Raw genomic sequence first — 14,761 nt, 5'->3', positions numbered from 1 at the left:
GGGTAGGCACTTGAATGGAGTCACTACGTAATAACGGTATTATACATCCAAAGTTATGATGCATATTGTGGAATTTAACTCCAAATATGGCTGTCATTCAGCCATATTTGATTCAGTCACAAGTGACGTTCATACGTCCCATATAGTATGTTACCTCTGTGTCAGGTTTGGTTGAAATCAGTTGGTGCAAGCCAGAGATATGAGGATGCATGGATGGCGCCCGTTGGGGACTAAAAATGGAGTGAAAGTTATGGAGGTACTATTTATCACCCAAAATCATATGCAAGTTGATAGCAGTAACCAATACAAGTGTACTAATGGCAGAAAAAGCCTAATTGGACTATTCCTTCAACTGAATCTACACATATACGATTCTACATTTTACAAATTGAATGCTACTTACCCATGCAGCCATCTTCATCCATGAACATTTTCGATTTCATCACTCTTTTCTTTCGTCTATGCCCACTACTGCTTGTATTCAGCTCTGTCTGTTCTTCATCATCAGAGGGTGGGCTTCTCTCTTTAACTGGTGAAGGTGGTGGCGATGGGGATGGTGGTTGAACAGGACTATCAACTGTCATTTCTTGAAGAAAATAAAACTGTTGATGTAACTTTATTCCAAAATAACTTGCAGGGATGTAGATAAAGGATGGTAGCCGGGAAAAAAACACACAGCTAATCTGCAATGTTTTGCCGGCATTTGTTTAAAAATCCTTTTTTTTAGCCAGTTTATTTTCATCACTAGATTTATGAGCCTCATTCCTAGATATTACTGCCTAATTTTCACTTATAACTGACTACTTTCAAAATTAGCCATATCCCAGCAGAATGGTGATAAGTAGCAACAATTTTGATTTTTTACAGGGGAGAGAAGTTTATGAGAGTTCGCTCAGAAAAGTTGAACTTCATTCAGTGATTGTAGTTTCTTCTCTTTGATGAGGCTTGTCCCCCTGACAGAATTTTTGGATGAAAACTTTTTAATACAAGTTGATCTTACTTTTCAATTATTCACGTTTGTATACTTTTTGGGGTATGTGTGACCTCGTGAAATTGTTATAAACTCAGCTTGTGCCACTTTAAGCCAGTATACACAGCACCAACAGAAAGGATTGGGTAGTTTTCAATAAAAGTTTGGTGTACATCTCTCAACGGTAAACAAAGATTAAAATAAAGCAAAACAATTATACAATGATCAACTACTGGGGTTTTAATATTTTAGTTCTAATACTAATATACCAGGAAGAGATCAACAAGACATTACTAAAGTTACAAACCTTCATCACTGCTGTCAGACATCTCTTTTACTCTGCGTCGCCTTTTCTTTTTAGGTTGTTTTTCTGCAACAAACAGACAATGTCTTGAATGAACACTTTTGTTGCAGTGGTTTCATTAAAGCGGAATGCCACTCCAGGAAGTACACCTATTATCATCAACTTTGGGTTCTGGAGAGTCATTTCATGATTTCACATAAAATAATTTTCGCTCAGTTGCCAAGAAAACTCCTTTTACTATATTCTGCTGTCCTAGTGATACTTGGAACCATGAAAAATCTGTTCTCCAATACTCCTTAGGTTCTTGAGGCAAACACTTAATATATACAACTCAAGGAAAACACTAAAGGCAACCATATTACACATTGCATACACACAAATCAATACTCCCTAGGTTCTTGAGATAAATATTTGTAAGCATACCTATCTCTTCCTCTGAATCTGACACAACTGTTTTTGTAGGTTGTCTTTTTTTACTTTTGCCAGGTGGAGTTTTTTCTTTCTTTGTTACTTTTTCATCTTCTTTCGGTTTTTCTTCTGGTTCTGGTGAATCTTTCTTTTCAACTTTTTCTTGTTTCTTAGGGTCTGCCTTTCCAAAGAATGCACCAACTCCTTTTGCTTTTGGCTTGCTGGAAGTCTGCTAATGGAAAATGATAATATTTGGGATAAGTTCTATTAGATTTTTCTCATGCTACGTTGGAATTACTTCGGAAAATCTACTCTTACCTCCCTTTGACCTATTGCATAGAAACAATGCTATGTATAGGAAACAGTATTTCTATCAGTTTCAGATTTCTCATTGTCATCATAACAAATTGATTTTAATAGAGATAGCAGATGTTTCTTTTTAACTTTAGTAAGGATTTCCTAGTACTTAACCAATCAAGATGAACTTTGGGAATGGCTTAAAATCACACAACCAATCAAGATGAACTTTGGGAGGGGCTTCGAAGTACACAAGCTGTCAAGATGAGCCTTGCAAATACTTGCTATTATACAACCAATCAGGATGAAATTTGTAAGTGCTTCCCATTACACAACCAATCAAAGTGAAGCTTAGAGGTGCTACCCATTACACAACCAATCAAAATGAACTTTACACATGCTTGCAATTACACAACCAATCAGGATATATATTGCAAGTGCTTCCCATTACACAACCAATCAGAAGGAATGTTGCAAGCACTTCTCATTACATTTTCATAAGCATAAAACATTGCATCGATATAAAAAGTTAAAAACTATTTAAAAAAACAAACATACCTTTTTAGGTTTCTCATCTTTTGTTGTGTTATTTCCTCCATCTCCTTCCTGTTCCTCTTTTGGTTTGGTTTGTTTAGCTTTAGCTCTGCTAAACATATCCGCAATGCCAGCCTTACCCTTCTTAGGTTTTGTAACTTCTTTAGTTGTTGTTTTAGAGTTTGTAGTCTCACCACTTTCTGTTTTCTTTTCCGATGACTTTTTGGTGGCTGTTGTCTGCTTGTCTTGTGTGGATGATGATGATGATGATGTTTTAGCGAGATCTTCTAAATCCTTCCTTGATCTTGGCCTGGCTTTATCACATTGTATAGCACTGAATCTGAAAGAATCAAGAAATTGTACTTAGTATAAATGAAAATTTCTACTCACAGAGTCAAACAAATTCTTGGAAGTGAAATCCAAATTTTCATTTTCGCGGGCTTCCCAAACAAAATTGCAATTATTATTATTACTAATATTAACCATTTACCGATCGAAAATATTTGGTAGTCATTGGCAGAAAAGGGTGACATTTGCATTCACTGTCCATTACAACAATCCCTCGGTATTGTTGTTTTTCAGTGTTTGAGTTCTGATGTGCACGTTCGAAGATGGATAAAATTCTTCGACCACGTTTGACATTTTTAGTTTGATGGAAAGTCAGTGTCTTTATTGTTGTACTGTTTGGACGTCTGGTGGTATGCGCTACCCATTTATGCTCCTTACAATAGATTCTGTTGGAAACACTGCCACTTTTACCCCTTTCTGTTAGTAGTATTCTCCAACCTTAGTAAAAAACACTAACTTCTTTACTAGCATCTTGCCTAAGCTTTCTTTGGTAAATTGTAGGAAATTTTACTTTGTTGCCTATATTTCTCTTAACATGAACTTAACTACTAATGAAATTTTCTACTCACAGAGTCAAACAATTCTTGGAAGCAAATCAAAAACTTATGGTGACAGCTCATCAGCATCATCAGGGGTGTACTACAATGGGCTATTGTCATTTGGAATTTGCTATTAAGAAATTTTTTGACTCTACAAATAGAAAGTTTCATTAATAACTATGAACCCAGAGTCCGTGAACGTTCATTCTTGCGTGAACTTACTTGTTACTCTCGTTTAAGCTTTCCTTTGTAATGTCGTAGTCAGTTGTATAGAGAGCATTGCTATTCCTGAGATGTGATTTATGTACACTGTATACATGCACACTGCCCACTTTGTCTAAACGTGACTTGGCATCTGTGGAAAAAATAAAATAAAACATAACTTGGTACATGTATGAAAAAAACAACATCACTTAAAGTTAGTATGGCTTGTCATTGATTAAACATCACAAGTTTATAATGAATGACAAAAGTGAAGTCGGTCTGATTCTAGATATAATACCAAAGTGTTTTCTTCCTTCATGAGAAATATACAAGTGACTTAAGGGGCCTTGTCACTACGAGTGAAAGATAAGTAGTGACAAGGCCCTTTAGGTCATGAATATTTACCAACTGAATGAGAACCAATATTGCCAAGGAATAATACAACTATACCTCAGTAAGCATAATTGGGAAAAATAAGTGCATTTGAGAATATTTTGACTCTATTTTTCCAAGTACCACAGAACTAAAGACATGATGGAAAACAACCCAAAAATAAATCCTGTATTTATTATTTGAATGCATACAAATTAGCTTGTGCCTTGTACAAAGATATTCTAATAATAACAAAGACAAAGTTCATTTTTATTCCTCCCTTTTGGCTCCTATCCTCAGAGTAAACATTTGTCTGGTTTGCAATACTGTGTTTAACAGTTAGAAAGGTCAGCAAGAGACACAGACACTTGTAGACTTTAAAAAGTTCTACACACCTTCTAGTTCTTCTTCTCTAACTATGGCTACTTTCTGGACCTGAAATGAAAGGAAAATAAAACAAGGTAATGTAAATGAATGTCATTTAGCAAAGATAGTGGTCTGAGAGTGAGTCTGGTGTTGGTAGTGGTGGTGGTAGTTTGCTTGAGTATGTATTTTTATATTTCTACAGGTGTGTATGTGTATGTGTGTGTGTGTGTGTGTCTCTGACAGTGTATGTATGCATTCCTGACTGCATATTTCTGTATGTGTATGTGTATTTCTGAGACTGTTTGTGTGTGTATTTCTGCGTGTGTATGTATTTCAATGTATGGGTGTGTATGCATTCCTATGTATTTCTGAGAGTGTATGTGTGTGTGTGTGTGTGTGTGTGTGTGTGTGTGTGTGTGTGTGTGTGTGTGTGAAGGATTATTTACTTACTCTGTTACCATCCTTTGTACTTTGTTGACCACATACTAAGTATGTGACACATACTGGTGATTTGGTCTTTTTCTGCTTTGTTGCAAAGGTATACAGCATTCTGATGAAGGAATAAGACAGAGATGTCAGACTTATCAGTTTGCAAGAAAAAATGCAAGTTGAAAAGTAAGGTTATTGCTTTTTCTTGTGTTGGGTACTGTATAAAATAATTTGGTATTGGTTATTTTCTAAGCAACTGGTAAAATAACAAAACATGGAGTTCATCTTCCAGAATATTTAAACCATAATTTTCACAAGCAATACATTTTCTGTCAGAAATAGCTTTACCAACATTGTCTCCCAGTCTTGAAGGCTAGTGTATGGTTTGAGCAACATAACAAAATTTGCACACTCTGAGAGGTAGAAAGATAAAAAGTGTCAAAAGTGTAAGACTTGACAAGTGACTTACTGTTTGGCTTGATTGACATGGACACATAATGTCTTACTCAGCCATTTGTACGTTACCTAATAAATAATAACAAATAAAAGTCATTATCACTTACGACAAAAATGGAAAAATGTTTGGTTCCGGTTACCCAACCCCACCTAGTTTTTCACTGCCGATCCCAAACCTTTTTTTATGTACATGAAAAAAAATTAAAAACCGTGAAAATTGTGAAGTTTTGCAAGTGATAGTGGATGTGGAAACTGACATCACAAATTATCACATCACAAGACAATACAAAACCGTTCTTCCAATCTGTAATGAGTGTACATCTGATGAGAAGAAACCAATAACAGAGACCATATAGAAAACATGACTACCTGAACTAGACACTCACACATGGGGAACAAACCTACCTACCCAACCTATTCTAAAATTGAAACCACACAATGTTTTTTATTAGGCCTTGAGGCCAAATAAAACACAAATTGTGTGTATCTGATAACCCGAGCAACCTTCGTGGTTTAAACCTCCGACCCTAAATATTTTTTGAAACATTTGAAATTGTTTGTCTTCTTTACCTTCATGCACGTCTGTTTTATTTTCCCAGTGATGTGTGTACCTATTTCATCAAAATCTCACAGAAGGTATTCTGACCAATATTTTGTTTGTTTTTGGGTCGAAGCAATATTGTTCAAAAATAAAACAGATAAAATAAAATAAATCCCAACCTAACTACTCTATTTTTTGAGGCTATGTTATCAAAAACACACAATTATTGTTTTTCTGCCTTATGAGTATCATAAACTTGATAAAGTTCACTATGATATGGTGAAAGTCATTGGGAAGGCTTTGAACAGGTGAAGTACAATGTACATGTAGTCCTGCTTGCAGAGGGTGTACGGAACGCAATACTGGCAATGCCCCTAATTACAGACACAACACAGTTGCACAGGCGGAGTAAGTCGGAACTAGGTCTCCCATTGTCCCTTCTAGGGAAAGGAAAAGGGACAATGCCTGAATCAAGTCCCAACCATGGAAGTTCCACCCATGTCGCAACTTACTCCGTCTGCAGGCAGAGCCTTATTTGTACACTGTGACTGTGTACGTGACTCCAATGACCGACTCTTAGCTAGTGAGTCCTGCTTGCAGACAGCGTACAGGACTAGATACTACCTTGTCCCAGGGGACAATTGTCAGAATCGAGTGCCGAATTATCGTCTGCAAGCAGGACCACAGTTCCTCTGTGATAGAGGGAACGGGACTGTGGCAGGACTAACCATTCGCATGCACCATGGAAGTACCAAAATTCACACACGTAACACATGACTACCGCCCATAATTGGTAGTGAAATGCACGTAAAACTGTGTTCACTATCTGAAAGTCGATGCTGAATATCGAATAATTTGGATACTTACAATTTTGTCTTCATCCAGGATAAACTCCTGAAGATTGTCGAGGTACATGTCATCCACCGCCATTTTATTTTACGCGGGGTTGTCAATGTCAAACCTATAACCCTTGACCTCCAATTAACTGAGGTCATTCAAATTTACATATGTAGTACGTCATAGGCGGATTCATGTGTTCTGTGCGGACGGGATTAAACTCCAGGTATAAGTATCGTTATGGAAATGATATGCACTCACTAGCAGTACACGAAACAAGGGCATAAATTATTGCCTGTATTGTTGTTTTCCGAAGGAAAATATCACTCGAATCATGCTACTACAAATGTATCAATATACATTTTCCATACAGTATACTAGTGTCGTACTCGTAGTGTTTTTTGAGGAATGATTATATTCAAGTCAAAACAATGTTATATTTAGCACGTAGCTAGACAAGGAATACGCAATCCAAGAAATACTATACGCCCCTATGGTACACGACGAGGCGCTGAATGTAAAACAAGGGACCAGTCGCTTGATATAGGAGTGGGGGGGGGGGGGGCGAGAGAAAGAACTACAGATAACAGCAAAATGTTGTTTAAAAAAGTGTTGCCATGCATATATTGTAAGGTGAAATCACATAGACCCCACTGGTGGTGGAGGGTCTATTGAAAAGGCAAACTATGGCAACAGATTTTTGCACGAGTCTCAATTTTAACTAAAAATTTAAATATTTTTGAACAGGTCTGGCTTAATGATCTTGTCCTTGGGAAGAGGTGTTAAATCTGAACAAAAACAAAACCACAAACAAACAAACAAAACCACAAACAAACAGACGACAATATACTAGAGAAATGAACGTTAACAAAGCAATCCTACTTCAGATTTTAATCAGATTGACCTGGTATGTGAACTAGTCTGTAAGGTACGCCGTGACGGGGCGCCCTCACACATCGGCCAACCCCTCAAAGTAGGTCGGTGAGGGCGAAACGTCACGAAGTATCTTACAGTCTAGTATGTGAACTTGTGACAGAGTTTTTCATAACTGAGCTTCCCAATTTCAAAATGAAGGTACCAGAAATCCGGCATTGAATCAATTCGTTGTCTTGAATGTAATCCTTGTCACTGATATTTGGGGGTTTTATACTATAATCCAAATAGTTATGATGTCAGAATTTCACCTTTAAAGTTGCACTTTAGCTGCAACTTGAACATTTTTTTGGAAACTTTTTTTTATAAGATATATCGACTTAATTGTAATATCGTACAACCTACACAGTATTGAATCACGTGTTGATAAATGTATTTGTGCAACTGTACATATCTGGGTCCGCACCCTAAACTCAGCACTCCAATGTGATCATGAGTTCAACCTGTGACTACTATTTATGGATAAAATCGATCCCTCATGTACAGTGTCTAATTACTGGTATTTTAACAATTTTCAGTGGATATATTGTTAGCTGTCTGATCGAAAAAAATAGCACTCCAGTTATACAGCTATATGTTGTCTGTCAGATCTTATCCTGAGATCTGTACGGTACGCCGTGATGACGCCCTCACGCATCAGCCAAACTCTTTCAAGGAAGAAAGAATAAAGATTAAGACCGTTGAGGCGAAATGACACGACGTATCTTCCAGTCTTGATAACCTACTTCTTTTATGTGATAGTATGACTGTCTGATGATATCTAAAATGTCTGTTTGCTTGCTTATTTGTTTGTTTGTTTGTTTTGTTTATTTGTTTGTTTGTATGTATGTATGTATGTATGTATGTATGTATGTATGTATGTATGTATGTATGTATGTATGTATGTATGTATGTATGTATGTATGTATGTATGTATGTATGTATGTATGTATATATGTATGTATGTATGTATGTGTGTGTGTGTGTATGTGTATGTATGTATGTATGTATGTATGTATGTATGTATGTATGTATGTATGTTTGTTTGTTTGTTTTTAACACGACTCCTCACGCCTCGTACTCATGCCAACTGTACGATAAAGGACACACCACATATACTGCATGTAACTCAAACATACAATAATAGGACGCCACCTATGTCCATTTTATAATTCAATTCAGTATCATATCAACTTTACTCTACTTTCTGTACTAAAATTACCATAAAAGGACTAGACACATCTCGTATTACGTTAAAATTACAATTTTTTTTTCATTCCTTGAAACGAAACAAAATGCATTAAGAGGTTACTTTGAACTAATAAACTGTTATCCTCCAAGAAAATATGAACTGGAAGACTTCGTTCTGACGATGTTGACGTCACTCACGGATATAAAAATACCTTTGTATGGTTCGCCGTCTTGATGAATTAAATTATCAGTACCCTTTTGTTTGTACATTATTGTATTCTATCTTCAGCTTTGCGACAGCTAATATATTCACAGAGCTTAAACGTGTCATCATGGTCATACTAATATATCGCGCTATGCAAATTAACCTCTTCGGCACGAACTTTCCCGCCAAAATAAAATGTGTTTTTTATGACACGTTTCAAATTATTTTGGGTTGAAGGAACAAAAATAGCATTTACCAATGAAGAAATTTGAATATTTTGATTTAAAAGATATCAGATGTATTGCTTTTTGAATCTAAAAGTGTGTCAACATTCCTATGTGACGAGAGTCTCGTGCTGAAGAGGTTAAAGGTCACCTCTATATGGTATAGAAGGGGTTAAAGTTCAAATCATTCCGTGAAAGAAATGACCCCTTCTTTTAAATGATTCTTCCAATATGAACCAAATCATTCACAAAAACAAGAGAAATGAATGAAAGCGACACCCTGGGGGCGACACAGTCCTAGCCTATCATCAGCTTGGATGCTAATTCTAAAATTGATACTGTATTTCTGATAAATATGAGCGCCTTCAATTAGGAAGGTTATGGTAAATCACAGTCAAGGAATTTCTTCCTTGTCTGTGGGTAAATGTAAATGTTTGAAGTTGAAACCAAACTTCAGAAATTTGTGATTTGAAGGCAGAACCGTGTGAAACCTAGTACAGTACAGTGCAGTGCAATTTTTGTTGGCAATTGACTACATATCTTGTCTGCCTGAGAGCCGAATGCTGCTATGCAAATCTTCAAGCGTTATTGATCAAATATCTAGTTCATTATGTAAAAGGTTTACACCTGATTGGTATGAATTTGTGTAAAACTAACTGCGTTAGGGTATAATAAGCACCATAACAGAAATAAAGAACGTCTGTTGTATTTTTGAGTGATTAGAAACATTTATGCAGCGAAGTTCATCAAAACCGAATTTAAAAGCACCCCATCGTTTCGTCGCTGCGTCAACAGCTGCTGCCTGAAAAACTAAGTATACACTGAAACAACACAAATACAGGTACAAGCTTAAAACACATGTACAACTACGTAAAGTGCACACTGATTAAAATACTTTAAACTCTAAGACCGTCCATTATTACTATCAACCCTCACTGATCTAAATTCGAGAGTAAATTACAACAATCTGTTACAATGCAGTACATGTCACATATGTACCGCCTTGGGGGTCCCATGCTACGAAAATGTAGACAGGAAATTGGGACGCCGAAACATTGTTTCTGAGCAGATGTTTACCTGATCTATCAAAGACTGCTACCCCAAGTGAGCTCAAGCATCATCATCCCTAAGTCAAATTTTACGTGGTGGTCGGGACTTAGGATGGGGACGAGCTAGCTTCCACAATGATCATGATGTATATAGCGTTTGTGCGCCTACATCCGAACATGCATATAGGACGACCACCGGACTTTAATTCCATAACTGCGAATACCAATCCCCGGGATGGGGGCGAATACTCCCAAAGAAAGGTATACGGGTATGTGCCGCCCAAATGGGTCACTGTCTTGAGAGAAAAAATCCTTAAACATGATGAATCTGTTTTTTTTATTAATATGGGCATATGTTGCGAACTTGGGCAGCACATCCGTCTGAAAATTTGGGGAGTACTCCTCCCTTCGACTCCCCGGCCCCCACCCCAGGATACCACTACAGGCTAACAGCATATGCAGCTATAAAGTCTGTTACTCTACACAAAAATACAGCTTAAGTCTGTGTCAGCATGATAACATGCGTTTAATAACAGGAAAATATGCAAATAAAAGATTCCTGCAAAATAGCTTTTTTGTTAAACTTTTCCACTTAGGCTATTTTTGTTAAATTTTTCCACTTAGGCTATTTGAGAAAATGATCCAGTCTAACCGATAAATTCACAGACTGTATATGCTCCAAACTCATCGAGAGTCACCCCTGTACTGTACCTAAACTAAATTGGAAGAAGTTTCATGTTCCTCATTTCAACCTAGTATTATTATTCATACATCCATACGAAAATCATTTTTAAAAATTACGATCAAAGTTCACATGTAATAAAGCTAATATCTTCAAAAAGTTTGATTACATATTCATGCCACAGCATGAAATACGAAAACAATTGTTACTCAGTAGGCTAGAATTACTAAAATGTTGCGTGATAACATTTTGTCATCACTTAAAATCGTCTGTAAAAACAAAGAAAATAACTACCTAAGTTTCCTAGTACAACGAGGTAATGTTTTGGTTTGTGAAGTTGAACGTGAGATTGTACGCAACAGTAGAAAACCAACCAACAGACGAAGATGTCACATGGTGCTTGGCATGATGGCGACAGTCACATGCTACAACTGGAATGATGACGTACGTGTCACGTGGTACAACTCAAAAGATGACGATGGTGTCACATGGGTACAACTTAAATAATAACAGGTTCGACACACATGCTACCTCTAGAATAGTGACGAATGTATCACATGTTAGAGTTTAGATAGTGTGAACCATGGCCGGCCATGCTATCAAACTTGAAGTCGTCATCTTTTTGATACGCAGATCAGTAACTTAGAATTTGGCTTTGATTGTCAGCGCCTGGTCACTAGAACATATCCCTTTCGGAAATGATCCAAAGAGTGGAAAAGTTGGGAACAACAGATCGGAAAGCATGGTAAGTCTCATGGACGGCAATGACAATGGGAGTATCAAAAAAAGATGGCAACTGGGGTGAGATGGGAGAGGTGTGGCTGCATCACTCTTCGCACCATAACGTCAAATTGCCATATTGACTGAACGTACTACTGACCATGAAGTAATGGCGACTTGAAGCAAATACTGGTATCACAAGACAGAAACTGTGTTTGTAACTTCATGGGGTCCATTGGCCCTAACATTCGAGTTTGTTCTTATTCCAAAATCACGAAGCAAGTTGTCGTCTCTTCCAAACTCATCTGTAGGAATAGAATCATATCTGAGTTTGGGAAATTCTCGACTTCCTGCATAATTTTGATTTACAATTGGTGGACGACTAGGTGCCCTTCTGTTATTGTCCTCGTTATCTTCATTATAGGTCTTCCATCCACATCTCTTTAAGTCCTTTGTTGTTGCTCTAACCCGCCGACTTACGGTCTGGCACAACGTTGGCTGTAAACGTGGACAAATAAGTAATGTTAAAATGACACCAGATTAGCACAGGTCAGTGACAACTATTACATTGCTTGATAGTACTGTAAAGGTCGTCGAGGAAATGCAAATATTTCTTTCCGATGCGAATTTGATACATGGCTTATCAATATAGTCGATGGATGGACGGGAGAGGCGAGGAGGGAGGGAGAGATCGACGGATGGATGGGTATGGATGAAGGGATATATTAGTGGATGGATGGGTGGATGGATGGATGGATGGATGGACGGACGGACGGATGGATGGATGGATGAATGGATGAATAAATAAATGGACGGTTGGACCAAAGGATAGATTGATAGATGGACGAAAGGATAGATAGATACATAGATGGCTGGATGGATGGATGGATGGATGGCGGGGAAGGGATGGATATATATGGCTGACTGATCGATCATTCTACGGACGGATTGACAGTAATGGGTTTACTGGTAAAGATATTTTATGTTAAAATGTACACATTGTAACTTACACGAATGGCTTTATAAAGCACTAGGCTCGGCCTACTGCTGCTGACTAACACTATAGGATAATTACACAGCAAAGAACACTTACTCTCTTTGCAGGATCATTTCTAGCCGACGTTGTTTCTTTGTAGGAAGCCCATAACCATTCTACTAACATTACCAAAAAACCAAAACTAAAGCCAGCTATCAGAAAGTAGAATACACCAACCATATTGCTAATACTCATCTGGCTTCCAGCCTTTTCAGTGCTGGTTGTTTTATCTGCAGGAAAACAGATGAACCACATGTAAACTGAATGCCTCCGGACAGTGAGCTCTGACCAGGGTTAAACTGAATTCTCCACGTAAGGGTAACATGTATACCGTTTTATTAGTTAGAACGAGCATTATCAGATTGCAAAATTCCTCATTGGTACATTTGATTAATTATATGCACATTACTCGTTTTAGTAACATCGGATAGGGTTTGAAAACCATAGTGATATACAGGCTGTAGCTGTGTTCTTGGAACATTTTTTTTTTCAATTTCATTTTCATTTTTACTCTAGTGTTCATTAAGGTGAATACTCAAGTGTCTATACTTTTACTTGTTAAAAGATGAATAAACATGCAGTATTTGACTTGTAAAACATGTAACATGGTTCAGTACGATACTCTTCCGGGTCGCAGGCACCAAGAAAAACTGTTCAGGCATCTACAATTTGGTAAATATATGTATTAGGTCCTGATGAGTTGTTCTCGACAAACTGCTATAAACCCATACTGGTATCACATTTCCCCAGACATATTAGAAGTGTGAGAACTACAATACTAATATAGGAAACTCACCTTTGTCACATATGCCTGTGAAATATCTATTTGATAGTTTTTCGATGTATCCACTCTGTCTCAGCTTTAAGATTTCTAAGCTGAAGATGTCTGTGAGTGGGGAATGTAATGGTAGTCCAAGGCCATAACCCATTTTACCAAACAAACGACCAACAGTCTGCACATCGCATGGCTCTTTATTAGCGGCAAACTCGAGGGTAGTGGAATCCCAAATAAATGCGTAGTTCCCCTCTTTCACTTTCCTGATGCCCGTCGAGGAGTTGACGACACTTGTGCGTTGCGTGGACATGAAATTGAACATGGTCTTATAAGGAGTTGAGTCAGCTTGTCGGAAGTATGACTCTGGTTGACTATTCTGGACTGTTCCATAGGGTATACTTGTCTGCTTCGATAAATCATCAAGTGAACTGATACCTACAAAATATTTGAGAAACACATCAACTAATTATGAAAACTGTAAAACTATTTAATGTGTGCATAGCATTCCACCAAATATTCTTCAAGATTTGGCAATGGTGTACGTGCCTGCATTATCAGATTTAATCAGGCGACAATGGGGCATTATATGATGCAGTTGATCCGCCATTTTTGTCAGAATCTTGAAAAAATGATAGCCGTTAGAGGTACTCATTCCCGAAGCCCTAGTGAAGAGGATTATGGGACCGGAAACAGATCTAAGTCTCGATTACCCAGACTCTGTGACTGGGATCTCTCCCTTCCGCCGGCACCCAAAGATAAAGTTCTCAGTAACACTGTACTGCGTAGGCGTTTGGCATAACATGATGGTAATCTCACCTGTAGTCATTCTGGCAACGGTAAGGAAAGCTGCCAGATTTGCCGTATAATTAGCTGTTATGATAATCACAGCCATCCACCAAAATCCACCCACAATCCTTCCTGATATTGACCTCGGGTTGACATCAGCTCCCTGTGAGTAAGATAACAACAAAGTTTATCCCTAAAAATACCCATAAACAACTAACTTCGCATAGTCTCACAAAAGTGGTTAATAATAGGGAAACATTTATATATCTCAAATGAAATTACACTGAACATTCGGATTTCACAAACTATTCTAACACCGTCAACAATCCGTCACTTAATGCCAATGTAGGAAAATATGACATTCCACCAATCTAAGTGACATTATCACAGAAGGTGGACAGTTAGATGTACATAACTGACAAGTACTTTCACACCTGACTATACATATATTGAAGCTACACGTTGTACACCCCCAGTTTACTCAACACCTTCAGCAAAATGTGAATCAGTCTGTCGGAAGGACAATCTAAAGAGGAAGACGACAACTTGTGTATGACAAAATAACTATTAAATAAT

General features: G+C 37.5%; 2 protein-coding genes across 5 annotated transcripts in view; both read right to left on the bottom strand.

Annotated features, from left to right (window-relative positions):
* LOC144451579 (uncharacterized) overlaps nt 1–6,738 on the bottom strand; it is a 29,112-nt gene extending 22,374 nt beyond the window's left edge. For 2 of the 3 annotated variants that reach the window (XM_078142464.1, XM_078142462.1), the window contains exons 1-9: nt 6,636–6,738; nt 5,241–5,296; nt 4,793–4,892; nt 4,372–4,411; nt 3,623–3,755; nt 2,538–2,853; nt 1,698–1,914; nt 1,278–1,340; nt 404–586 (exon numbers count right to left, since the gene is read on the bottom strand). In XM_078142464.1, coding sequence (XP_077998590.1) covers nt 404–586; nt 1,278–1,340; nt 1,698–1,914; nt 2,538–2,853; nt 3,623–3,755; nt 4,372–4,411; nt 4,793–4,892; nt 5,241–5,296; nt 6,636–6,698 — 1,171 coding nt within the window. In that variant the 5' untranslated portion in view covers nt 6,699–6,738. The remainder of the gene's footprint in view (nt 1–403; nt 587–1,277; nt 1,341–1,697; nt 1,915–2,537; nt 2,854–3,622; nt 3,756–4,371; nt 4,412–4,792; nt 4,893–5,240; nt 5,297–6,635) is intronic. The other variant, XM_078142463.1, reaches the window with a different exon arrangement.
* A 1,983-nt stretch (nt 6,739–8,721) lies between these two features.
* LOC144451518 (glutamate receptor ionotropic, kainate 2-like) overlaps nt 8,722–14,761 on the bottom strand; it is an 84,025-nt gene continuing 77,985 nt past the window's right edge. For both annotated transcript variants that reach the window (XM_078142387.1, XM_078142389.1), the window contains exons 13-16: nt 14,216–14,348; nt 13,421–13,834; nt 12,682–12,854; nt 8,722–12,086 (exon numbers count right to left, since the gene is read on the bottom strand). In XM_078142387.1, coding sequence (XP_077998513.1) covers nt 11,784–12,086; nt 12,682–12,854; nt 13,421–13,834; nt 14,216–14,348 — 1,023 coding nt within the window. In that variant the 3' untranslated portion in view covers nt 8,722–11,783. The remainder of the gene's footprint in view (nt 12,087–12,681; nt 12,855–13,420; nt 13,835–14,215; nt 14,349–14,761) is intronic.

Source organism: Glandiceps talaboti, chromosome 21 (genome assembly GCF_964340395.1).
Source record: "Glandiceps talaboti chromosome 21, keGlaTala1.1, whole genome shotgun sequence".
NCBI lineage: Eukaryota > Metazoa > Hemichordata > Enteropneusta > Spengelidae > Glandiceps > Glandiceps talaboti.
The sequence above is the reverse complement of the archived record's forward strand: the minus strand, read 5'-3'. Positions and strand labels throughout refer to the sequence as shown.